Genomic DNA, 27,536 nt, shown 5'->3' with positions numbered 1-27,536 from the left:
TAGGTAGTGGAAGACTACAAGGTACCCTCGGCCTTCTCCAGGCCAAACGCATCCAGCTCCTCTAGCAGTATTAGGCGTCCATGAATCACTCCAGTTTAGCAAGGTAACATTTGACTGCACGGTTAGCATAACAGCTAGTCTCAAGAGGACACTTATTAGTGGGTGAGAGTTGTGTGATTACCTTGTAGGAGGCTACCAGACAAACCTGTCAAGATTTTGGCTACAATCCACTGGCCAGCCTTGACCCTGACACCGTGCAGGAGTATTTCATGGGCTTCTCCTCTTACAGCTGCCTCTGTGGTGGCTGCTGACAGCAGGAGTGTTGGTATCAGTCAGCGTTAACTCACTAGATGTCCTCTTCTAGACCTAGCTGTGCTGGTGGAAAAGAGCACCACGCAGCCTTCATCTGGCTGCTGCAGGTTGCTGCCCTCCAGGATCTGTCAGCAGAACTGCAGATCTGCTTTCACTTAAGATGAGGTGTTTTAGCTTAGACAGTTTAAATAGCAGGTCTTTGCTAACAAGCTTATTTTGACTGAAATAGGTTAGGCAGTGCTTGTGTAGCCAACTCTGCCAGCAGATCTAAGGAGTATGTTTGTAGTGGGAGCAAGCATCTGTGTGACTCTTGCAGTTCTTCAGAAAGCTGCTGCTTTTTTTTGTTGTTGTTGCATATCTCTAGTATTCCCTGGAAATATCTAGTGTTCTGCTAGTTGGGAAATGGTATATGACATCCCGCATGTATACATGTATTGATGATTTGCAGTTCTGAATCGCTCGTTCGCTTTGCCTTGGCCAGGTTGTTCGGTGCTCTTGTGCCCTCTCGGTTGGTACAAAGAGCCAAGGAGGAGACTCATGGAAAATAATACTGCTTGGAGCTGTGCTCTCTTGGTAAACTATCTTGGACGGCTTCTCCTTGATAATAAAAGCTTTACATAAACAGAACTGTAGTGTTTTGAAAATTTCAATAGTATAATTGATAATAATTGCAGGTAATAGATCTCTCAGGTCATTCTCTCCCTCTACTGGGGGGTTGTGCCCAGCGATATATATTCACAGTTAAGCCATGTTTTGGACCACTCGAGTCCTCCTGCCTGTTCTGGCTACTTTTCTCTCTGAGTTAAGGGAGTACTTGGAGCAAAAAGAAAATCAACAGTAACACCCATAAAGAGAAACTTCGCTCAGGCATTAAGTAGATCATGCTTGGGTGTTTTTAAAACAGAAGCAACTGTTCCAGAAAACTTTGAAACTGCTGCTCAGAGCATAGCTTATGCCTTTCCCTGTCATAAACGAGCCCTGTGCTGCTACTGGCCATTACCCGATGACTTTAGTAGACTGGTTCTCCAAGTGATAATGTGCATGTTCCTTCCCTCCATTAGCAGTAATAACATGTAATGGTCCCAGCAGTTCAACGCTGGTTCTGGTAACCATTCTGAGGAAGAAAGCATTTCCTTGGGTGGCTTCCAGGGAAAGTGATTTCTTATTACTGTAGGATCTGCTTTGAAACTTGCGTGCGATCGGTTTGCACCTAATAAAATGTGTGCTCTGAAATTAGCTCTTTAAGAGTGATGATGTCTGCTCCTCCCCGCCCCATATGTCTGGATATGCATTTGGTCAGGGATCTTAGTTTGGGAAAGTAACATATGCCAGTGCTGTGCTGAGGCAAGCAGATTTCTCATCAGTGCTTGTTATTTTCAAAGGCAACTTGGAGATAGAGGAGGAGGAGGAGAGAGACTCCCAGTTCACATCTACTGCTGGCATCGGAGAAATTTTATTTTGGAGGATTTTACCAGCACTTAAAATCTAGATGGGAGACCTATATCAAAGGAAAGTTTACAGTAAGAGCTAGGAGATTCCAGGCAATTAAACTTTATTAGGCTGTCTGAAACATTAAGTATTAGCTTAAAAGAATAGTTTTTTAATCTCCTCTCCCTGTTGCTGTTTACTGTGTAGCAGTGTAGGAGGGGAGCAGCTTCTCCAGCAAGGTGTTATTGCTGCTCTTTATGTAGCAGGTGTGTAAGCACCCATGGCTCAGTCCTACCTCCCCAGTCCCTGGAGAGACTCAGAGCATTACTTCTCTGGTGTCTGCAGCTTTCTCCGGCCCTAAAACAAAGCAGCCATCTCCCTTTCTTCGTGTCTGAGGTAATAGCCTTAGCCAGGTGCCCTCCAGGCTAACACCATATCATAGGTACTTAGATGGTACCTCTGAAAACTATTGGCCCCCCAGGATTTCAGAAAGTGCAGAAGGTTGGACTGCTATGTCCAGCGTAATTCCAGTGATCTTTCATCTAGATGTGTCCTTTCTTATCAAAGTTTTTTTCTGCAGTGTGATTAGAAACCATATGTGGGCAAGCAGCTGAAAGCCACAGACAGGCAAAACTGCAAGTTCCCTGAGTAACCAGGGGGCTGTTAATTTCAGTATGAGCTTGTATTTTGAATTTTTCTCTTGAAAATAAATAGTAATGATGCCATGGTTTCTTTCATGGTGCTTTCTTTTGACTCTCAGATGTGATTGATGATCATCTGCTTCTGGGTTATGTTCGTTTTTCAGAATGTTTCAGTGAGCTTTGCAGCGTGGAAACTAATTCAGTACTGAGCGAGTAAGTCCATATATGTGCTAAACCCATGGTTAACCTCACAGAGTCTGTTATGTGAGATGGAGGCAGGCAGAAATGGGTAGATTCTAAACCGAGCTTTTAAAATAAAAGTAAATGGAGTGAGTTGTTTAATGACCTAGCATTGTAGCTTTTCTGTCAAGTCAAACATCAGAAAAGCAGGTTTACTCTGCAAGGGAGAAAAATGAGAAGCCGGCTACCCTTCTCGTGTCATTCAGGTGCTGTGGCTCGTGAGATCCTGCTCTTTATGGTGAGACACCCGCTCGTCACCCCCGAATCTCAAAGCGAGGGAGCTCTTGGATGGGAAGTTGCCGTTAAGGAGCTATAAATGACTTCCAGCCTCTTTGCTTCTCCTTGGCAGACTGGGAATCAATTCTGCGGCATTTGGTAATTACAAGCCTAAAAAGGAAGAAGCCAGCCATAGAAATTGAACCTGTGTCCTGTTAATTACGCCGTTACTGCCTCTAGGCCATGCAAACAGCCCCCTTTCAACAGGACTCTGAAATACTAGCTCGGCCCTGTAGTATGGAGGGCTAGCATACGGTCCCAGCTCCGTTTCAGCCTTTTTATCATCTTGCTACGTTGGAGTGGTATTGAGTGGTGTTTCATCCCGGGCAGGAGCAAGCAGGTTCACGGCCACACAAGTAGCTTTGGGGAAGCGAGCCGTGCCGGCGTTCCCCGTCTGAGCGTGGCTTTACAGGCATCAAACCGAAACATCTTGCTGCCACCCTCGTACCTTTTAATCCCTCCGCTTTTCCCACACAGCTTCAAAATTCCTGAGCTTTGTTTGTGCTGCTGCTGAAACAACTAGTTTCGTGTTTGGATTCACTGTTGGTTTCTTAATGCGGTTAATCCTGAGGAATATTCAGGATACGTACACAAGCGTGGCTTTGCTTTCATTGTCAAGTTACCATCTCCCCCCACTCCGGACATACACCTCCACGGTACCTTTCTTTGTCATCCAATCGCTCGTTTTTTTCCCCCCGTGTCTTTTATCTTGTGAGTAAAGTTTGAGCAGTACGCAGAAAGTTAACTGCCTGGAGTCTTTTAAATATAAGTAACACGCACCCAGTAATAAGCTGTCGGTTGTTTTTTTGCTGCCTGCAAAGAAACATAAACACAGCGCTCATTTCTGGCAGGTTTTTACTGTCAGAGTTTCTCCTATTATATTTATCTTACAATTTGCCAGGGGGTGAAGTTATTAAGTTTTAGCAGCAGCCATCGATCAAGTTCACAAGTTAACACGATAAAGGCTCTGTGCCGCTCCGATCCGGGAAAATGATGATCCTCACTCGGTAATTAACTAAATGAGAAAGTTAAATCTTACTTGAGAGCTGGGAGAGATGAAAGAGAGGTGTTTGTCAGTTTCTCAGTGGAAATTAGAAGCAGTTTTCTGCAATTCCCTAAGCTGCTGCTCTGTCATATTTTACATAAGCACTGGGAAAACGTCTTGTAATTAGTGCTGTCATGGAGGATTTTTTTTGCTGAAGGATGTTGGAATAATTCATTAGATTATCAAGAAAGGCTTGTGTCCTGAAATGATTAGCACAGTGAAATTTAAACCATTAACGATAACAAGTTTAGAGCTTGCTGCAGTGCAGAGGCACCCGGGGTATGTCTGTGCCTATTTCAATCATTTCTTATAATTAAACATTATGTCCTCTTTTTTCCTCCCCTTCACTAAGACCCATCCAAAATTCCTGTTAAGGTGGCTCTGTCTAGATCAGTGACTTAACCACGACTGGCAGTGCAAGCAGCTGGAGGTGAAATGCTGCAGCTGCAAATAAGCCAAAGAAGACATCTACCTGGGTCGGAGCCCGCAGCCCCAGTGAGTACGGGGAAGAAGGGAGGAAACCCAGTTTGACCTGCTGGTACTGGGTTGTCAGGGGGAACTCCCTTCATTTCGTCTGGAAAGAAGCTTAGTGAGAAATTTATGGTAGTGACCAAAGCTTTCACTCTTTGTAGAGCTCCAGCATGAAGATGTCTGGAAGGTTCAGCAAGTTCCAACCTTGTTGGGATTGTTTAAGCCACACGTGATATTGTAGGAAACAGCTTCTGTTTTTCTTAAAAGAGATCTCCTCTTACCATCAAGAAATGTATAATCTGAATTCATCCACACTGTGCAAAGTGCCTTAATAAAAGCCTCTGCGATAATTAGAAGATATTGTAGTTTTTAATAAAAAATCAAAGTTTTGACCACTAGTATGGGTGGTAATACACTATTTAAGGCCTATGCCATGATCAGAGAATTGTGCTGGTGCTTTTTTTTTTCTTTCCTTTGCTTCAGAAGGATTCTTAACCCCCCTACTGAACAAAACCAAAAATAACCTTGGTTGTCATACGTGGGTTACAGCTGTGATATACCACAGCTATTTTGTTTTATATGCAAAGCAGCAGATTTATCCAGGCTTTATTTATCTGTGCTGAAATATGGCACCTTCCTATAGTCGCGAACCATTATTTAGATTAAAGCCCTCTCATATATTAGTCCTCTTCTACTTCACTGGGCATACAAATGTGCTTTGTGTTAAATGTAGCCATTTGGAGAAATGGTCTTGTAATTATGGGCTGCAATGGAGCATAGTACATAGATCCCTGAGCTAGTACCAACCTGAGGCAGGCAGTCCCCTGGGTTTCCCGGCACGGCCTACTAGCTCGGGCACACCGCTGGAGGAGGACACCTCGGCTGTCCTTGCAGACAAGGTGGCATGTCCAGAGCCACCCTGAGCGTCGCCGAGCCCTCACTTAACCAGGGGTTTGTGAAAAAGCACAAAAACCCTTCTCTGTTCCAAGCTAGTAGTTCGCTGTGTTGCACCCAAGCTGTCTCCCAGGGTGCCAGACTACCAGTGCTTCTTCTTCTTTGCCACTTTTGGTGGTGAAGCTTATAAAAAGCATAATACGCTTTATATTTACATTCATGTTTGGATGAATATTGAACCTAGCAGCGTGCCTGGCCTGCGGGGCAGTTCTCGCCTCGTCAGGCTAGGCCTGGCTGTGGTACCAGGAGGAGGAGGACCCTGTAGGCCACTGCGTGCTCCAGGAAACACAAACTGCGGCCATTTGGAGGTGGTTTGCAGTGAACTGGAGGCAGCTGATCAGAAAGGTTGAGTCATCAGGGTTTATTAGGAAGCCAAATCGATTCTCTTGCTGCTTGTAACCAGTCCCCCCCCTCAGCGCTTTAATAATACAGATGCTTGATGTCATTGTTTTGTTCCCTTTTTTTTTTTTTTTTTTTTTTTTTTAATAACAGGCCTTTTTCATTGAACCCCCAGTGGGTTTTTAGGACTCTTCAAAGTGAAGTTTTGGAATTTTCTTCTCAACTGTAGCTGCAGACGGCCTGGGGGAGGCATGGGTGCATGCACTGCAGTCGCGTGATTTTGGAGCCTTGTGAGTTCATCTGTTGTATCTGCAGAACCGGTGTGATTGTGGTCGGCCCTGTCTGCCTGGTCCTCTGCTTGTACAGACCACGGGACCTGCTGGGCATGCCACAGCCAGCTGTGGGCTTGTCCCAGCTCCTTTCAATTGCAAATTGGGACGGGCAGGGGTGCAAGCAGTGTCTGAAACTGATACTGTTATGTGTGGCCAAAGTAGAGCGCACAGAACTACAAGCACATCGTACTGCTCTCCACTAATTTGGACATACTCACTGTGACACACAGAGTGCATTTCTTAGCAGATCCACTCTATCAGCCTAGAGTTTGACTTCAGGTTACAAGTTGGTCAATAGGCTCTTTAATTTACTCATTATTCCTGCCCCAGAGGCCTGTATTCACTGGGGATGTAGGCAAGATGACTTGCTCCCACCTAAGCCATCTGTTTTTACACACACAAGCCATTAGTTGATTTTTTTACAGATGTTGCAGCTTCTATTTGATACCCCAGGCTGACATTTTAGAGGTAAGCAGGGAGCTGGAGGTGGCGGGGAGAAGGGTGCTCTGGAGGCAAGCAAGGGCCAGAAGCTGGTGCCACCCCATAAAAGCACAAGTTGCCCCTTTTGTGGTCTGTGCACATCAACTCTGTTGCCAGCTCAGCATCATGTAAGGCTTAATCTCTCACATTAAAAGGCAGAGGTATAGGCTTTTAAAAAATGTTTTGTTGAGACAGCCTGTTGTGAGATTGACTTCATGGCAAAGAAAAAAGAGGAATTCAACGACATCAAGCTTGTAGAATACAACATCTCTCCACCGTCTTAATCCAGCATTTTTATGGGAGTGTCTGTTTTGCAGGCAGCTTAACTGCAGCAGAAATGACCAGAATCCCCTAAGACCAATGTTCAGGGCAGTCCGTTGGTAATCGTTTTTTGCCAGGCTGTTGCCAGCTGTGGACTTTGCTAGGAAAACTCCAGTTTTCACACCAAGGACGTCATTCCCACAGTCATTAGAGATTTCTCTATATAAAAAGTTGGCCCAGGAGAAAGTGTTTCTTTCCTGATGTCCAATACTGGGTTTGTGACTCACTTGCAGTCATTGCTGTCCGTGTGGTGGCCAAATGAAGTAGTGTAGATCAGTCATAGCCTGTGTCTTACGTGATATTACTCAACACACACGCAAGTCCGCAGGGAGGAGTAGGGATAAAAGTAATGTTGAGAACACTGAGCTGCACAGTTGAGCACGGGTGATATGATCTCCACCTTTCAATTCATAATACCAAAATAGAAAAAAAATGCTTGTTATAAATGGCAGCTCATTTTTGTACAAGAAAAAGTCTGTCCAGATCTGCTGGAAATGCTGAAATTTAGGTGGATTTGCACTATAAAATGAAATGTAAATGATGAATAGTTAGGTAGATTTTCAAATTACAATGTTTTTGGTATTTTGAAGTCAGGATTGCTAGTGGGGCAGGGGGGTTATTGAAGTACAGAAATTCTTTTCTCCACAGCAACAATGAAATCCTGCTTTCTAAACCCAGTTTTGATAACTAGTTTCTGTGGTCTCAAAACATGTTTTAGCACTTGCTGGGAAAAGTTGTTTGTTCTTTTTTCTTTTTCTGTAAAATGAGCTAATCCATATATTTCTTTTAGATATCATTGCAAACATTTAGGAATTTGTTTTTTCCTTTGAAGTCAGTGAAGTCTCCTAGAGAGGTTGCTGCCTGGAATTGTCATCATAAAAGAGAAATATGGCACCCCTAAATCAATGGTTGTTGTATTCTGGTGTCTGTAATTTGTTTCTAATTATTTGATAATTAATAGAGAATTTCTAAATAAATCTTGCAAATAAAAATGATGTAATATTATTGACCGGTTATTACAACCCTGTTTGATGTTAAATATTGGAGTGAAAAAGAGAAAATCATGTTTTTGGTGGGATAATCTATAGTAGGAAAATGAGAATTGTCAGGGTGAGTGCTGTACAGATAAGTCTTTGCAGCAACTTTGGACTTGCTTTGGCTAAATATGTGCCCATAGTATGTATTCCTAGACTGGGAAGATAAAGAAGTGAGCTTGTATGGTTAATGAAAAGAAACCTAAAAAGAAACAAAAGTCTTAATTTAACATTTAATAAGCTATCCGACCATTATGGAAAAAAATAATTTCCCAATAAACGGTTAATGTTTATTGGACAAAGGATATTCCTGCAATGCAAAATGGGCACTTTCCTTCCAGTTAAATTGTTTAGAAAGCAGAAATTACATCCTGCTATCAAGTAGTAAATTGAAATGTCAGTGTTTTGTATTGTCCCTGAAACTCTTTGAGCTGAGCCTTTCTGACAAGATATTAACAATGCTCAGAAAGTTTAAGATCTTTCATTCTGTGAAAGAAGTATGTCACATATATCAAGGGTGTGTTTTAGCGGCTTTACTCTCAAGGTATAATTTTGTACTTGAAAGAAGTACAAACCATTTCTTTCTCATCCGTTTCAGGCATTCCCTATGACTTGTAGCAGCAGTCCATTCTTTAGAAGAAAAAAAAAATACAAGTGCATTTTTCTGTTAGTGCATTGACATAACAGGTAACCACAGCTGAGAAATCCAAATGCATCTTACTGTCTGCAAGGTGTAAATAAAATTGTTTTTATTAAATCGGTGCTCATGGTTTCCCATCTAACCAGTCCTTTATGTGCAGCTCAGATATGAACCAGTACCTTGTCCTGCAGGGGTTACAGCTCACTGTGACAGCACTCCGACTGACAGCAGCAAATGAGATACACAGACTTGGCCAACTTCATGTATCAGAGTGTTTTTCCTTCTGTTATGTTTTTTTTAAAAAATCATAAAACCACCTGAGCTTCTTTTCTTATTAATGATTTGGGTTTTTCTTTCCTTTCACAGACAAAACTTGCCAATGGCACTTCCAGTATGATTGTGCCCAAGCAAAGAAAACTGTCTGCAAGCTATGAGAAGGAGAAGGAGCTCTGCGTCAAGTATTTTGAACAGTGGTCCGAGTCTGACCAGGTGGAGTTCGTGGAGCACCTCATCTCCCAGATGTGTCACTACCAGCACGGACATATAAACTCATACCTCAAACCCATGTTACAGAGGGACTTCATCACTGCACTGCCAGGTATTTTTGCAGGCAGAGGAAGCTTGCTCCTCCATTTTGTCTTCCAGAAAACTGTTCCACTTGGCTTTCTGTGACTTTGGCCATCCCTACTGACGAGGTTTCTTCAAGGGTCAGCTTGCAAAATAGATGATAGCTTTTGAATGAAAAGCTCTGTACCGATGCAAAACATAGGAACATTTCGTTTTGTATTCCTACCATCTCTTTAGGCAGGATCTAATACCAACATGGTTTGGCTAGGAGTAGCTCTTATCTGTATCTTAAAGGAAAGTCATCACAAGCCACAGGACAGGTAGTTGTGCTCATAATGCCCACAACAACTCATTAATGACAAAAAAAAAATAAAAACTACATCGCTATGTGAAGAGAGGAGTTTCCATTCGTTTGATCATTCTTCAGAAGGGATTTCTCAGCCTGAAATTTAATAAGGATTGAAAAAAAAAAAAAGATGGAAAAAACATGTTTAACTGTGAATTGTACAAAGCATAAAGGCAGGAGTTTTGCTATGACTGACATTAAGTATGTAGACTCTGGATTTTTAAGCTCATTGTGGCCAGTAATCAAATAGTTGTTGTAGCATTAAAAAAAAATCTTAGTTATGCTAAGTACCTTCTTTATGCTAGTTTTTAGTAATCCAGTGGCAATAATCTCATGTAGTTAGAGCAGCGTTATAACTTGTGGAGCTGTTCTGTTTCAGGAAAACAGAGAGTACTTTGAAAGCGCATTGGTTTCCCCAGTTTTAAAGTGGAAGTATGCATACAGTTAGTTACACCATTTTTCCAGGTTTTACTCCACAAAACTCCACCAGAGCAAGCTAATATATCTAATTTTCACTTGTTTAATTTCATCCTGCAACCCTTTTTGTGAACTTTTTGGGGCAAATATTAGAATTATTGTCACAGGCATCCAAAATTTCCCAGCCATACCGTATTTTTGGTGGTCTTTTCACACTTATTCAGGAGGCAGCTCTAGCTTTGAATTTTGCTATACCCAAGTGCAGAATAGTTAAGAATTAGGCAGCTAATATCTGAATATATGAACAGTTGAGGGAACTGTGTGCTTAAATAAAGCACGAGCGTCAATTTGCATATTTGCAAAGTGCTAATGTCCTAGTGAATATAGTGAATATATATACATGTAATTCTCTCTAAGGGAGAAAATGAATGACAAAGAACTGTACTGGCTCAGACTGCAGTCTGGGAGGTGCAGAATGTCCTTGGTATAGGCAGGTTTCCAGTAAGGGTGGTGGGAAAAGGGAAAGTTCAGAAACTGCTGAGGAAAGAATGGGGAACCTAAAAATTTGAATTAAGTCAATAAAAAAAAAGACTGAACTCTTTAAGTATTTTGTAGCTCTCTGAAATGTGCAAGTGTTCAGTACTTTGGTTTCATTTTTACACCTTCATTCTCTTTCCTGCTCTCCCCTCAAGTAAATAAAACAATAAAGATACTCCAAAATCATGAGGCATCTTATCTCTGTCCTCCTAGCGCTGTCCCACAGAATGACCAGAGGTAGTTTTAGATCATGAGCAGACTTTGCTTATATAGAGGAAATTGGCTCAGAATATTTTCCCAGTGCTTAGGACAGAATTAAGGTTGTTTGAAAAACACAGCTTAACTGCGTACTTAACAAACTTTGTTCCATTTCTAAAAAAAAAACAACAAGGCCTTTGCTTAGCATTTCCAAGCTGTTTAACATTTTTTATGGGCAAAGTCATTTTAAAAGGGTTTCATGTGTGAAATAACTGAAAGATTCTTTTAACAGTTGGTATGGAGGACTGAAGGGCTAATCGTGTTTCACATTAGTTTAGCAAAAGCTTTTGTGCAAGGAGATTTTTTTAAGGAAGCGATGCTCCAGCAGATATATGGCTCACATAATAATAAAATTATTTTTGTTTGCTGCCAGGCCAAAATAGCTCTGCCCTTCCACTTATCATAAATGTGGGAAGGGGAGGCCAAAACATCAGTATTTCTTGTCTGCAAAGGATCTGTCTAGGGTCAAAAGTGTGACTTATAGTGATGGAAACTTACAGTAGTTATGACACCTCACTACAAATGGGTTTAAAGTAAAACTCCTGAATATCCAGAAGGGGCAGGTGGGTCAGAAACACAATTGTGGGTGAGGGATATTGTCCCCACTTCATGCAGTGTTCCTTGCTTCCTAAAGCCACTGATCTGTTCCCCATATCAAATAATTTCTTGCTGTTTTGCTGCTTACATAAAAAGGCAAATGTGGATGCTGCATGGGCAGGCATTTTTAATGTCCTGGTGGGTTGGTGTCTGTTTCCCCATTGAAAGCAACACAGATTGGGAAAGCAAATATGCTGTTTCCACCCAGGAGAGAGCTCAGGACTGCAGGCATCAAGGTGGGGAAGGAAGGGAGCACAACTGTCCACATCTGCCCTACCAAGTTGTGGAATTCCTGCAAATTCCGCTTCAGCTCCACCAAAATACATCTCTCCTTCCACGAGTTGCTGTAGTGTCAATCTAAATTTACAAACACTTTTTTTTTTTAAAGAGAGTGTTTCCTGTTAATGGCTGTATATATCTTTTCAGATTAAATACATAATAAAGGCTGCTGATGCTTTTATTTTGCAGGTTGACATCTAATTTTGCACCTATAAAGATAAGAAATGTCAGGCTTCTTTCTGCTCTCTCTGGCTGTGCGTGGAATCATTCCCGGGCTTTTTCTGCTCCGTGAATGGACGCAGAAAAGGCTGGGCAGAAAGTCTCACCCAGCGTGTTTATAAACTCAGGATGTTTAAAAGGAGTGAGGAGATGTGCTGAGTTTTCTTGTTTTCATGCACCAGGAGATAAGTTTGAGATCTTTCAGCTAATGAAACCAAACAAAGGTTGGGCCTTTTGTTTCTTATGAGCTCTAATAAGAATCAGCGGATTGCACCCAGTTTGGGCTGCTGATATATGAATATGCGACCGTACAACTGCGTTTGTTGCTTTTTCTTTGTCACTGACAAGCAGGGCCTGGTCTTTGAGTCCGTTGCTTTGAAAGCAAGAAAGGATGTTGTCCTGGATGTGAAGTGGAAGGAAGACGCATGTAATACTGATCTCCCATGCTTCCTTTTGGGTTGATGTGGACATGATGCCTGAGGGGTAGTGGGGTCTTAACCACAACTTTGACAAAGCCTCCGAAATGTGAAGTGGGATGACATCTTGACACTCTGTCTCACTCAGGAATTTAGCAGCCTCAAAGACAAGTTATATTTACGCAACATCTCATTTAAAAGGCATCTTATTTCTCTGATGTCTTGCTGGTGATTGCATCTGAGTGTATGAGGGCACATTTTCGCTGAACCCATCCCTCTGGTTACGAAGCAGAGCATCCCCTTGCTGCCCCCAGTGCAGCGATGGCTCCTTGTGCTGCTAGGAGCTACCCAGGCTACAGAGCCATGCCCTGAAATTGTTGCTGCTTGCTGTCTTTTTACTCATCTGCTCTACCTTTTACTCCAGCCATGTTGAAACAAAGCCAGTCCTGGTATCCGCACTGGAAAATATTTGCAAATTATATAATGTTGGTGCATATTTTCCCTCCACCCACTGAAATGAATGAAGCCAGCAAACCTGCTTCACTTTCTCCTCAGCCAGCCTCTTCTTCCCTCTCCCCTTCCCTGTGCATCTGCATATCTTTCCCTCCCCCATGTCTAAAGGTACCACTACCCTTCAGGGCACACATTGGGAATATATATTTTTTTCTTCATTACGTTTAAAAGCTACTGCTTTAGCAAAAACAGCTTTTGAGCCGTTGGAACATGAGAACAGCTGTAGCAGTGAGATGAGAAATGGTCCTAATATAGAGAGATTTTGGGGGCTGCGTCGCTGAGTTGGAAATGCCATCCATAGAATATCCCCCTAGTGCTAAAACCCATCGAAATAGATTGGAATGACTTCTTGGATTCTTTATTATTTTTAATGACTTGTTGTGTTATATCCAAAGGAAGTTGGAGAACGCTGTTCACTCCTGAACTTAGCCACAAATGCTCTTCTGTGCATTAGGTCCAGCTCTGCATGCAGAAGAGTAGAAGAGAAAGGGATGGGGAAGAGAGGGCATCTTTGTACTAGTAAGGGGAGTTGTTTTAAACTGCACATCTCCCAAACAAATAATGCTTTTTTTCTCCTTTTTTTTTTTTTTCCTTTTTCTTTTTTTTTCCCAGCTCGGGGATTGGATCATATTGCTGAGAACATCCTGTCCTACCTGGATGCCAAGTCGCTGTGCGCCGCTGAGCTGGTGTGCAAGGAGTGGTACCGCGTGACGTCGGACGGCATGCTCTGGAAGAAGCTGATCGAGAGGATGGTCAGGACAGACTCGCTCTGGAGGGGGTTGTCGGAGAGGAGAGGATGGTGAGGGAACTGCATCTTCACCTCTTTTGCCCCTATTTAAGACAGCAGGTGCCGTGTGTTTCAAGCCACATTTGGAGAGGCGTGCGTAGCGCCCTGAAACGTCACGTTGGTCCCAAACCCCACAAACACCTAAACCAAAATTCAGGGGCTAGGGAGTCGGGGCATCATTTGGCTGTGCAGGCAATGTGGGGGCTTGTTCCTCACTTTCCTCATCTGATGATGCTCTTATCCCACTGTGACAAGTGAGATACACAGACTGCGATTTTTACGCCCAGCTGTCATTCGGTTCAAATTAAGAAGCTGTGTACGCCCCGGGGAACACTAAACTAGTCAGCAGTTCAGAGCAGAAGAGCTTTTTTAGGGGTGGCAGTGGGGCAGCATGTGCTATGAATTAGTTCTTTCCTGATAGGTCTGTTTGTTTTCCTCAGCAGATTTTCACTATTAGATATCTGTTTAATTTTCAAACTGGAAGCTGAGGGTAGGTACCACGGAGAATAGGGGACTTTAGAAATGCAGATAGATTAGTTAATAATCAGCTGGAATAGCCTTACTACAATGTGGGTCTCACTCAAGTTTGAAGCTGCTCTGTTAACATTTCATTAGAACTTTCCCTCTCAGGGGTACGTCCTTTAATACATAATTTTCTTTTCCAAGGGTGTCCCTAGGATGTTGGCAGAAAGGAAGCTGGGTATGAATATTTCATAAACAAGATAAAAGTGACAGCTCAGGCATTTTGGTTGCCATTAAAAAGAAAAAGATACGGAGTTGCAAACAAAGACTCCCATTTCATGCTTAGTTTTGTTCTACTGTTTGTCTCAGGGAGTAAAGGCAAGTAAATCAGGGTTGTGAAATGTCTTTTAAAAATAAACACAATGTCGATCAGCTTCCAGTAGTGTTATGTTTATAAGGAGTATAAAATAAACACAACCATGACAGTGTTAACTTTTGCATCCCTTTTAGTGCCTTGCTTTCTTCAGGACTTCTATTTTTGCTCTGTGTTGTTGAGGTCAGAGTAAGTCGGAAGAGGACCTTGGGAGGCTATTTAGTCCCTCCTGCGTCCCAAAGGCAGAACGAGCTTTCTTTAAGTCATTCCAGAGATGTTCATCTAACATGTTCTTAAAAACCTCCCCTAATAGAGATCCCCTGTGCCTTGCATGGGCAAGCAATGTCACTGTTTCACTAACATCACTGTTTTCTTAATACCTAGATTTTCCTAAAATCTAGGCACAGTCTTCCTAGTTACAGTTTAGCACATTATATTTAGCCTACAGAGACACAGAGGACAATTTCTTGTTCTCCATGTTGTAGTAGTCTTTTATATGGTTGGGAGATCGTTGCTTCCTTTATATGGGATGCACTAACCAACCCTCATCCTCTGTTTTCTTGTCCTCTTGTCATTCTTGGTTGGCTTTGCTGAAACTCACTGCAGTCACTCTGCTCTGGTTTTGGAGCCTGGAGCTGCACCCAGCTGGGTACCTTCCTTCTGCTGAGGCATCACCAGCATCTAGCAGTATGGGAAGGACTGCTTTCCATGCCTTACGGAGAACACTCCATTTTCTGCTTTCCAGTAGCATATGTGCTTTTTAAAACAGCGATACAATACTTTCATATAACTTTTAATTACCTCTTCTGTGGAAGTCCTGCTCAGCTATTATTTCTCATCTTGCATGCTTGTGATATTACTAAGTGGTGAACCTGGCACTTGTCCTTATTGAGTTAGATTCTCTTTACTGCTTAGCATTTCTCTGTTTTGTCAGGACCATTATGAGTTTCAGCTTGTCCTCCAAAGTGCCTGTAGTTTCTCCCAGCTTTAATGTCTCTGGCCATGTAGTAAATACGCTCCCTGTTCCATTCTTTGTCATTACTGAAAATGTTTAGTGATGACAGATCTAGGACAGACTCTATGCAAGATCCCAGTCCAGTTGCCTTCTTTTATTTTTTGAGTGCACCATTGGTAAACTGTGCGTGCCAGCCATTTGTGTGTCCACCCTTGAGCACTTCCACCAACATCGTACTTCTCTAGCTAACTTAAGGGAATGGCTTGTGAGAAGAAACTAAATCTATTTGACATGATTTATTCTGGATTGATAAATTTGGCCATTGTCTGTCAGCTTGTCATCTCCTAGGAATTCATCTAATTGACCATGTGCTGTAGTACCAGCAGTCTGTGATGTTCAGCTGGACTGTCCACCATTTCCTTGGGTCTGCCTTATCCCCCTTTTTAAAATATAAAAGCTACAATTGTCTTTTTCTTGTTCTCTGGAAGTATATTCATTCTTCATGTCTTGGAGATAATAGCTGATAGTTCTGAAGTTGTTCCCTCCATGTTGCAGAAATAACATTAATGACATTACTAGTCATAGAGGCTGACATTTAAAAAAAAAAAAAAAGTTGCAAAATCCTTCTTCTTATCTCAAAGGACAGTCACACCAACCTCTTTCTCAGGTTTTTCTGACCCTTCTAGAGCAAGTTGTGCCATATCTTTCAGACTACCCTCAGATTAGCTCTAGAAGATACAGCCAAGGCATGGAAGGGTGGTAGATGACTGGTGTTACTTGCTTAGACCTCCTCACTTTGCATGTGGACTTGCTAACTGCAGCATTTGCAGCTTCTGGTTTACAACAGAAACACCCAGTTCTGCAGCACCTCGCTGACATCTCGTCAGGGAGCAGTAAGGGTTACACAGATTTAGAGAAAAATTAAACAGAAGCCCAAAATCTGGGTACTACTAAGCACATCTGAATACTTGATTGAGTTGGCCGGTCACCAAAAACTGCCAACAATAGTTCCTTTTGTCATAGAGCCTTAGCGCAGCGGTCACTGGGATGCCGTGGAAATTCCAAACAGTGCCTTAGCTGACCTCGAAATAACTGGCTCTACATGCAGCAAGACATAGCTTATAGGTAACAACAACACCTTGTAATAGTAAGGTTGGAAACAACTGACAGGTTTTCAGACAAATAAGCTTATATACAAATTGTCCTAGACCTATGCCAAGCCTTCTAGGATGTGCTGTAGGTATTATCCACATCTCCAAAGCATTTTTGGTCTCCCAGGGCCAATAATTTTAATTTTCTTGCATTCATTTCCTGACTGAATTGTGTAAGGATCCATTTTGTTGGTGGTTTGCCTGCATCCAGGTGCCCCTTCCTCACATATATTTGCCCCCAAATGAGGGGCTGATGATGATTCCCTTGTCCAAAGTAGAAAGCAGCTTTCTCTCAAATTGAACTTAAGGTAGTTTATATAAAAAACTGTCAAAAGTTCTGTTCTTTAGCATTTGTTGTTTTGTTTGCTCAGTCCTATAGTTTACCTACCCACTTACAACCTAAAGGTTTCTGTTCACTGTTGTGATTTCACTGGTACAGATTTTACCCAAAGTACCGCAGGGCAGCTAAAGAACAGCCTCTCAAATGAGTTTCAAGGTATACTGCATGGAAAGAACAAGAAAGAAATGCACAAGGAAGTATTGAGCAATTAATTATGCCATAATGGAGCAAGGGAGGGAGAAGCGGAGAGCTGGCCCAGTATAAACTCGGTGCCTCTGATGCCAGGATTACACTCGGAGGCATTTGTGCCTCTCTCCATTTTGTGAGGCATGTTGCCAGGCAGAACAGCAGTTACTACGCCCATGGTGGGGTTTACTAGCTTCCACACCGTGTTTGGTGGCTTCTTAACTTCAGGATGAGGAATTAAAGTTTTTTACACAGCAGGTAGTGATTGCCGTTTATGGATTTTTTTTGTAGCAAAAATCTAGCTTGGGATATGAGTATTCCAAATCAGTGTTGAAATGAGGAAGGCACCACAGATGAAGTGTGTTGCTTACCAAAATGCAGCAGTAGCAGTAAAATGTCCATGTACCAAAACCGTTTCTGCTACTGCAGATCAAAGCTGGCCTTGAGTGCATTGTGAATTTGAGGGTTCCTTGGCTTCTCTCATTTTCTTTGTATGCTTTGTTTGAAAGGTGACCTCTGATGTGGATATGTGCATAGTGGGTATGAGCCATTCTCACCTCCTATTGCGTCAAAGGGATTCATGTCCAAACTAGATAGTACATTTGCCTTCCCTGAGTTAGTAGGAACTACTTTTTCATGAAATTTTCAGTGTCTAAATGTAACACGAACATGTTGCAAGGCAGACAAACAAGGAACCACCCTGTCTTGCTGTGTAAACGAAGTTCGAATATGAATGTGTGCTTTTCAACAGTGGTTATGTAACCCATGTGTAAAATGCCAGGAAGACCTTCCTCCAAGATGCTGAAACGTGATTTCTGTTCAATGGGAGTGTTCTTTGTCTTCCAGGGGACAATACCTATTTAAAAATAAGCCCCCGGATGGCTCTGCTCCACCCAACTCCTTCTACAGAGCACTTTACCCCAAAATTATACAGGACATAGAGGTAAGGAATAGCTTCCAAGTGTTGTTGTTTGTTTGTTTGTTTGTTTTGTTTTGTATTTTTTACATTCTCCCTGATTTTCTCATGGTGCTCAAATTCTGAGCATATTTCATGCTAATGAAACAAGTTTTTAATTAAATATGATGTTTGTCCGGAGTTTGGAGATCTGGGCTACTTACAAATTCCCAGGACTTGATTGCTCCCTTAAGCAGAGGGTGATTTGTATTGTTCAATGAGCTGTTTACAGGTGGAGTCTCTATGCCTTGCACATCAGATGTCAGAGCAACACAGTACCACCTTGTCTTTCTCTGTTGACAATGCTGTGCTCCATCCAGCGCAGATGAGATCTTATAAGGTGATACGGGGAGGTATCAGGAACTGAGCCGGGGAGAAAGTGCATTGCTGAAGGCTGCAATCCTAAAACCTAGGGAAACAGGAAACAACTGGGCATTGCTGCCTTGTATTTAGTGGTGGGCAAATGCCAAATGCCAGGTTCTGGCAGTTTCCTAGTGGCAAAAGAGGTGCTCAGGTACTGTTGTAGCAGGTTTGCACAAGCCCTTAGCTGAGACTTTCTCTGCAATTGTTTAGTTGTTAAATCACAGAGTTAAAAGTTGAAGACAGAAAAAAACTTCAGGTCACTTCTCCCTCATCATTCCAAGCAGCACAGATGAGTTCAGCCACAATACGTATTCCAGGCCTCTTTGCCTGTTTAATTGGTTTTATCACATATTGCTTTTTCTGGAAAACTGTTTTGTCATTATATGGGCCTGATTGCAGGAATAAGAGTAAATAAAAATATTTGTTGTCTTCTCAAACAAACAAAAATAAAGAAGAGAGAGTCCTGTGTTGTGTATTTACTTCTTTTTTGTCTCCTGTCTACCCTCAAGACAATAGAGTCAAACTGGCGGTGTGGAAGGCACAGTTTACAGAGAATCCACTGCCGAAGTGAGACGAGCAAAGGGGTTTATTGTTTACAGTATGATGATCAGAAGATAGTAAGTGGCCTACGAGACAATACTATTAAGGTGAGAACTCTCCAGAACGGTATGCTGATGGCACTTAATCAATCTGTTTTTAGTAACTTAGCCTTCTCCTTCACCCACCTTATACCTGAGCAGCATGTATGCCTCTTACATTAGCCTAGAGACCCTGTTTTCTTCTTGAATTGAATATGCTGGCAGAGTTTTTGACCATTAGTAATTACAGACTATGTAACTACTGTGTCCTGTACCTTGATAAGAAGGTAAGACCAGTGTTCATAGTAAACTCAGTAATATCAAGGTTGTTAATGTGCTGTACCAAACAGCCCGTATGTGACTACAAAAATAAGCCAATGCCACTAAATGTGTTCTATCTGCAATATGGATGTCTGTGTTGTAGAAGAAACAGACCAGTCAGAGCAGTAAGTCCTTGAGGTATGATGAAAAGCTTACTTAGCTGTCTGTTTTCTAATGTTTGCTCTCCTAGATCTGGGATAAGAACACATTGGAATGCAAGCGAATTCTCACCGGACACACGGGTTCTGTCCTGTGCCTCCAGTACGATGAGCGGGTGATCATCACTGGATCTTCGGACTCAACAGTCAGGTGTGTGCTTGTATTTTGGAGCTTTCCATTTGCCTCAAAGAGCTCAGCCTTGCAAACTGCTGGAAGTATCTTTTCTTAAACATGTGCTGTTCAATTAGTTCGATGAAGTAGCTCAGCACGTTTGTTCAGGAGTGTACTGTCCTTGTTTATCAGATGTCCATGCAAGTGGCTGTCAAGGAGAAATGAGATCCTAAGCAAAGGTCAGTCAATGTTAAGATGATTTAGGAAGACCATTTGACATTTTACCAAGGTTTTGCATGTTCAGGCACTTCCTGAGAATGTTCTTAAATTCTCCGTGAGAATAACTTGTAAAAACTTGGCTGAAGTTCTCAAAGCGAGTTTGAAAGTTCAGTCATTCGTTGTCCCTTAATTTTAACAAATGAAGTGTGACTAGATCTCCTGTGAGTTTTAATTAAATTTCAGCATGATGATTTTTCCCACTCAGTCTTTCTAACCTTGTTTTCCCTCCAGTCTCCATTAAAAGGCTGAACACCTCAAGTCAGCACATGTGGTGCACATTTTCACTATGCAGATGTAAAGTCCACTAGACATATTACAGGATCCCAGAGAGTTTAAAACCTGCAGTGTAAACACAGGCACATTTGAATTAGTGAGTTGCAATATGAACTTGGACATGAAGGAGATGTCTGTCTTCTCCATGCTGTTAAGTATTCCTCTTTTTGTCAGAGTACCCACGATGCCCATGCAGTGAAGTTACAGATGACAAAAAGTTGTGCCAGTGGCCTTTTAAGAAGCTGTTACCATGTGTTCCTATGGCTGCAGGCTGCTCATGGTTATCACCAGGCTTGCATGTAAACTACTACTGTTAAGCTAGTGACCATTAAATTCAGTTCTTTACATGTGATGTATGCAGTCTTGTGGTGCTGCTGGATTTTGGGATCCTACCATTAGCAGGAATTCAGAATTTCAGGGTGGGAGCTGCACTGTGCTAAACACAGGTTGCAAAAGGAGATACTTATTTCTGTAACAAGCACTATCACTTTACATCTCAGGCCAGGCAGGCCAAATTGCAGACTGGCTACTTGCCCAGAAATACTTCGTTTCCCACTGTATCTATAAATGTTTGTGCAGACCCCAGAGGCACATAGGATGCATCACTTTTATCCTTGGGTCTCCTCAGGAAGAGGGGCTTCGTCCAATAGGCAGTACAGATGGACTCTTAATGCTTCCGAGATCTCAGGGATGCACTTGTCCAGAGAAGTCAGTAGGTCTCCAGCTCCTGTTCAGTTTGGCAACCCTGTCTGCAAACTGCTTGTATGCTAATGGCTCAGATCTTTAGTTTGTGATCTTTTTAACTTTGCATTTTGTAATCGGAAATGTACTTTACTTTCTCATTTATAATGCAGAAGTTGATGCGCTTCAGCTTCCATACAACAGAAAATAAGACATTAGAAGTCTTTCTTACATCTTGCTTCTTCTCAGTGTATTGGCAGAGGAAAGTTTCAGCTTCTACAGTGTCCCATAAGCCTGTTCATACAGCCATTTTCTGCTCTCACATAGTATATCTGGGACACAGGTATGATAGTGCCAAAAGACATTATGGAGTGCAAAAGAAGTTTGCAAACAGAACAGCCCCAAAGGAACAATTTTTAAGGCTTAAAATACCCATTTCAAGTCCTAGAAGTTCTGTAGGAAGCCTTTGTCTGACTTTCACCTTAAGTTATCATTCAGCTGAAGCAGTTGGTTCCAATAATGTCAAATCAACACAAATGCTCTGTCTTAATTTGCGTGTTCAGCACATTCCTAGAATGTAGTTGTGTACCAGATACATTGCAGAGTAAATGCAATTCATTGTGCAACTTGTGGCAGTTACTTATATTTGTTTGAAAAGCATAATCTTGTCTTCTGCCTCTGCATAAATTATCCTTTGAGTTGATAGTCCTGTGAGAGAAGTAAAAAATTAAACCTGTCTCTGAACTTCCTTCTTCACAGGTTGTGTTTAAGTACTCAGTGACTGGAAATGGAGTGTGGTAGGCTGACGTTCCCAGGAAACATCAGTCCCTAGGGCTGTCAATCTCATACTTTTCCTCAGCACTAAATTCTCTTAATTAAAGAATGCTTTTTTTTTTTTTTTAATGGCTGTTTTTTTATTTTTTTTTTTATGGTGTTAACTGCATTGCAGGGTTTTGGTTGCTGGACTGTCTCAACGTATGCAAAATCAACAGGTTTATATAATATATCTTTTAATGAAATATTTAATAGATTTAGCTATAACTTGTGCTGTTTGCTTCTCTAATATTGCTAGAGAGTTAATTACCTCTCCCCATCCCTCTGTCTCTCTCTCTGCAGAAAATCTGCTGTACAGTTTTTTAACTCTCTCCTCTCTGGTTTGAAATCTGAAACTGCAGGGTGTGGGACGTGAATGCGGGTGAGATGCTGAACACACTGATTCACCACTGTGAAGCAGTATTGCACCTCCGCTTCAATAACGGCATGATGGTGACATGCTCCAAAGACCGATCCATTGCCGTGTGGGACATGGCCTCACCAACAGACATCACCCTGAGGAGAGTGCTAGTAGGGCACCGAGCTGCTGTCAACGTAGTGGACTTTGATGACAAGTACATCGTATCAGCATCAGGTGACAGAACTATCAAGGTGAGGTATTTCAGAGGCTTTTTATTTGGGTATTTAACAATTAAGAACAGTGACCAGACAGGAAAGATGGTCTTCAGCTGTTATTACACAACTCTTCCTTTAGAAGCAGTATTCTTCCTGCTGCTCACTTCCACTAGTCCCTCTTCTGTTGAGCTTGCAGAACTTGTTTACAGAGCTGTATGGCAAATCAGATCCAAGTGCAGATGTAGTTGAAAAAGGACTATTTTTCCTGGGTGCTTTTTCAACTTGACTGGTTCCATAATCTGTTTCAGCATTGGTCGCAAAAAGAGTTGTCAGAGAGGGCAGCATGGGGGCAAAAGCAAAGGTGAGTGCACAGGAGTCACTTCAGTGTTACTGCTGTGATCCCAAGCTGCAGCATTAAAACTGTGTTCCTGTGTAGACTAAATCATAGCCCGAGAGTGCTGAAGTCTGATTTTGGAAGCTAATTCTAATACAGTATGGCAAAAACCTGTGTACAGTGACCCAAGCTGCTAACAGTTGCAGGCTATAGTCACAAGTCATTGGAGGGGTAATTTTCCCAGTCTTAATGGTCATGTCTCCAATTAAGAACATCCTCAATGCACCTGTATGTCATACAGCTACCAGCTTTCGTTAGTCTCTCAATAATTTTGCCTGTGTGGTTCCCCCCCTTCCTGTCACAGGTATGGAACACTAGTACCTGCGAATTTGTGCGCACCTTAAATGGCCACAAACGAGGCATTGCATGTCTGCAGTACAGAGACAGGCTGGTAGTGAGCGGCTCTTCAGATAATACTATCAGGTGAGAGACACGGTCCCCACTGCAGATTTCTTTGCAAGCACGTTCTCTCCGATTCCCTGGGATGTGCGGAGGTTAGGCAACCGAAGTGCTCTGTACCCTTGTCTTCCTTGAATTATGCTTCCTTTGGTATAGAACATTGGGAACTACTGAAAAGAGATATTAGAAGTCTGGTTTACTGTGTTGTCTTTCATCCTCTATATCTCCAGAGTCCCATACTAATCAACAAGTTGCATTGCTCTGACAATTCTGGTGTATGAAAGAGCTGGCAAGTAGCACTTTCTGTGATGTCCTCTTGTGATATTTTAATTGGGCTATGTGTCTAGTTAAAGGGGTCAGATTTGCTGTAAGAGGCATTTAATCCTCTGCAGAAATCCTCCTGGGCTCTGGCCAAACTCTTCTTGTGGTACTTGGCACTGGGTTAAGTTTGGAACAGCTGGTTTAGAGCATGAAGTTCAGTTTGCTGCCTTTTGCACTTCTCCAGCTGCCCTTGTTGCAATCCGAGATTTAACTCCTTCTGGTATCGTGAGCCAGGATTTCTCCCCACATCCTGCAGCTGCTGGCAGAGGGATGTCCCACTAATCTCTGGGTGTACTGAGCAAGCTTGGAGAGTAGCGTAAGTCATGTAGGGGGATGGCTCTGTCATGCAAACAGAAGGACGAGCAGTGTCCCTTTTGTCTTCACCATGGCTTTAAAGAACGGTGTGCCTTTTGATAAAATTTTAAAGCTGGACAGGCTAATTAGAAAGCTTTCACTTTCCATGTCAGAAATTATTTCTCCTCAGTGAGTATGATTCATGCTGATGGTTGCCCGTGGAGTTTGCTTGCAGTACGCTGCCTCTCCCTGCTTTGCATTCTGGAAAATGGTGGTCCTCTGGTTGTTATTACCAGGTCGTTGTACCAGATTTTAGTATATGGCTGTTTGAGAGCATGACCGAGAAAGCTGGGACTTCTGTCTGTTAATCAGGGGAATCGGTATTAATAGGTTTGTGTAAGAAGAGCACCACGTATGTATTAAGACCTCCTGCACTTCAAACAGAAACAATAACACTCTGCAACCGTGCTGTGAAACTTGGTTTCAGAATTAGAGTAAGAAATAGTTAAATGCTACACCAGTTAGGGAAGGATCTAAAATATGACTTGTAATACTAACAAAAATAAATGTCAATGTCACGATAACACTACAGAGGAGTATGAGTACTTTTATGCTTACATTGGACAAAATCCCTAACTGACAGATAAATTGTGCTAGAATTCCAGGAATGTTGGCAGTGAATCCTAATGGAAGTCCAGTTTGGCAACCATGTGGGCAAGGTGCAAGGCTTACCTGTTCACATAGTTTTCTCTCAGCCATTAGCAGAAGGCACATGTCAGTGGAAGGGTGATTAAGAAAAGGCAGGTTACTAAGTCCTCTCCGTGGGTGGCTTGGTGTTTTGTACGTGTGATTTTAATCCGTTGTAAAATAACAGATGTTGTGTGTTGGCCTTTAGTAGCAGTTGCCTTCTGATAGGGAATGTGAAGTTTTCCAAAAACACATTCAACTGCAAAAACACTTTCTACTGCAACAACACCACTTTGTTTCTCACAATTCTCAAGCCAAAGAGCAGTTTTCTTACAGTTCAGTCATTTGACTATTTAAAGAAGTAAACATCTGAGGAGGTTATCAAATCTGGGGGGTACCTTTGGCACCATTTCTAGGTGTATGTGAAGGCCTGTTCCCCACATGGCTAAGGGCTGTGATCATCTCTTCTAATCACAATCAAATTCAGGTAAAAAATCAAACTGGGACCTGATAATACAGGCCTGAATTAGTGTGATGCAGCTTCCCAGAGCTGCTGGCAACCTCAGGATTGATGGCAAGGAATGGAAACACATGGCACAGAAGTTCCTGGCACAAGATTGCTCTTTAAACCTTTCTGCGCCAGTTCATTTCTGGCATCGTCCGTCCTGTTTGCAGTCCTTGGGAGGCTTAATGCTCTCTGACCAGCCAGAGTGCCTTTGGCTGACCTTTGCCATGAATTTGCTTGCTCTGACCTTGTCTGGTGTGCTGGTGCTAGTGTGAAAACTACTGGGATCTTCACAGGTTCCTGAAGGGTTAACTTTACAGCCTAAAGAATCATCTTCTGCTCCTCTTTGGCTTCAGATGTGTGCACAGAGTGACCCTTTCCCAGTACAGCAAAGAAAAAGCTCTCTTCATTCCTTGGTTGACCAAAGTGAGGGCAGTTTGTTGTGGCAGAACAGATGAAATGATTATCCACCATCCTTGTGCACATGCCCACTGGATTCGGATTATTCCCTGGGGGATCCCAGGAGTGAAATGCGTGGGGATGATTTATCTCTCTATCTCTCAAGGAAAAGTCACCTCACCCCTCAGTGGCAGTGTTTCTTTGGATTATGTCACCCAGAAAGATCCCACGAACTATGAACCTCCCTCCTATGAAGTCCCTGCCAGCCTGAACTCTGACTGAATGAGTGTTAAAGAGCACGTGTGACTGCTTTCTTTCAGCTGTGTGTCAGAGAGCCTCGACAGATGCTGCTGCTGAAAGATTGCTGTCTGGCATGAACATAGCATATCTCACCTGGAGGGAATACCTGTAGACAATACGTGTCAAGAATATCAGTTCTCATAGACAAATAATCCTTCTTTATCCATGATAATCAGGAATCACATCAAAAAGCTGGCAGAAGTATGGAAAGCAAACAGACCTATTTCTTATAACTGTTTCAAGCATTTCTTAAATATTTTTCAAAGTAGTTATCTAAGTGTAAAAATAAATGTATTTTAATTTATTCTCCATACTAAACATCCAGACTGAGTTTTTTACAGTTGCCCCAGACTGAGTTTTTTACAGTTGAAAGGGTAACACGTTGCTCAGTCTGTTACTGGAATATTGCATCCTAGTTTTGGTGCTAGAAGTTTTTATAAAAGATTGGATTATTAGAAACAGGTAGCAGTGAGCCACGGAAATTATTGTAGAGCAAGAAGAAAATGCATTTCAAAATTATAAACACAGACTGCCCATTTTAGCTTATGTATATGGTGTTATGTGTATGCCTTGATTACAGAGTAGATATACCTGCAGTGAGAGAAAATGACAAATAAAAGGGGCTTGTGAATTCTTGTGCCTTTCACCACTGTATTGATGTCTTCCTTTGTCTGACATCAGTCTCCAAACCAGAAATAGGCATATAGGGGTACAGAAAGGGGCATGTGCTCTCTGAAGGTGATTTTACCCATTGGAACAAGCTGTCAAAGGACTGGTGAGGCTCCCTGTCTTAACACCTGCAAATCAAAGCTGGATACTTCTATGAAAAACTGACTCCAGTAAAATAAAGTTATGAGGCTGCCTAGAAGGTAGCTGGGATATAGCCTGTGTGTGGCTTGTGTTACTGGGGGAGTAGGTGGTAGACACGACTGGTCTTAAGATGTTTGGATCTCTGAATCATTTCCTATGTGATACCAAGGTCATGTTGAAAAACACACATCAGATTCACTGCAGGAAAAGGAGTGATGAATCTAGGTTGCTTCTCCTTTGTTGTTTTATCATAAATGATATAAATTATTCCAAGTTTCCATTAACGACAAGCAAAGGCCCAATGTTTCCTTGTAATAATCAGTTATTCAGAAATTCTTACTACTTCCTAATCTTTTCCAGGCTATGGGATATCGAGTGTGGGGCATGTTTACGAGTACTGGAAGGCCACGAAGAGCTGGTGAGATGCATACGCTTTGATAACAAGAGGATAGTCAGCGGGGCATATGATGGGTGAGACTGTCAGTGCCATTAATACCTTGCATCCTCCTCTTTCTCCGTGTTTCACATCCCACTTTGCTGGATCTTCCATATGAAAATTAGGCTCTTTGTCTGTCATACCAAGAGGTCCTTTTCATGGCCGGTAAATCAGGATGATGCCATAAAGTACACCTTTGTTTTTTTTTTGTGTGTGTGTGTTTTTTTTTTACTTGCTTTTTAAATAAGTCAGTGTGATTTGATGTGTGTGGTTCATTTCTTTAGCTTGTAAGATATCTGGCAGACTAGACCTGTAGCATCTTCTAGCTGAACCATTGGTAAGAACAGTTGTTCCCGTCTGTGGTTGTCTTCTGGCCCATTTGCCATTAGGGACTAGTGTCTGCACTAACCCTCCCACGTGTTTCTTTTCATTATTATTACCTGACTTTTATATATTTTACTTTGTTGACAACACACTCTTTTCTCCCATTAAGCTCTGTGAGCTTTACAGAGGGGAAGTGCAAGAACCGTGTCTCGAGAGCAGTATTTCTGTAGTTTTCCATGGACGGCTGTATCAGCTAAGCTGTGCAAACAGTTCTTTTTCTTTTTTCTTTTTTTTTCTGTGAGCACTTGATTCCTTTTTGACAGAGCCATGGTGTTTTTCTATTTATTCACTACTAGGAAAATTAAGGTATGGGATCTTGTGGCTGCTTTGGACCCCCGTGCTCCAGCAGGGACCCTCTGCTTGCGAACCCTTGTGGTAAGAGCTTTTGGTAGGGGTGGTGGAGGGAGCAGAAAAGTGTTCTTGCTCAGGGCTGTCTTGAGCCATGAAATTTTAAGTCAGTTTAGCACCAATCCTGCAGGATCTAAAAATCATTTCTAAGGGTCTGGCTTCTGTGGGTGTCCAACTCTTTCTTTCAATCTTTCAGGCTGTAAAGGATTAAAAATTAACACCTGTGGAGGTTTC

At 42.2% G+C, this 27,536-nt stretch overlaps 1 protein-coding gene across 5 annotated transcripts in view; it reads left to right on the top strand.

Moving 5' to 3' along the window:
- Positions 1 to 27,536, top strand: part of BTRC (beta-transducin repeat containing E3 ubiquitin protein ligase) — a 117,118-nt gene that overhangs the window by 80,786 nt on the left and 8,796 nt on the right. For all 5 annotated transcript variants that reach the window (XM_032190878.1, XM_032190874.1, XM_032190877.1 and 2 more), the window contains 9 exons: positions 8,880 to 9,111; positions 13,275 to 13,461; positions 17,763 to 17,859; positions 18,744 to 18,881; positions 19,324 to 19,442; positions 21,812 to 22,061; positions 22,724 to 22,842; positions 26,495 to 26,605; positions 27,251 to 27,329. In XM_032190878.1, coding sequence (XP_032046769.1) covers positions 8,880 to 9,111; positions 13,275 to 13,461; positions 17,763 to 17,859; positions 18,744 to 18,881; positions 19,324 to 19,442; positions 21,812 to 22,061; positions 22,724 to 22,842; positions 26,495 to 26,605; positions 27,251 to 27,329 — 1,332 coding nt within the window. The remainder of the gene's footprint in view (positions 1 to 8,879; positions 9,112 to 13,274; positions 13,462 to 17,762; positions 17,860 to 18,743; positions 18,882 to 19,323; positions 19,443 to 21,811; positions 22,062 to 22,723; positions 22,843 to 26,494; positions 26,606 to 27,250; positions 27,330 to 27,536) is intronic.

Source organism: Aythya fuligula, chromosome 7 (assembly GCF_009819795.1).
Source record: "Aythya fuligula isolate bAytFul2 chromosome 7, bAytFul2.pri, whole genome shotgun sequence".
Lineage (NCBI taxonomy): Eukaryota > Metazoa > Chordata > Aves > Anseriformes > Anatidae > Aythya > Aythya fuligula.
This window is presented reverse-complemented; position numbering and strand designations above follow the sequence as displayed.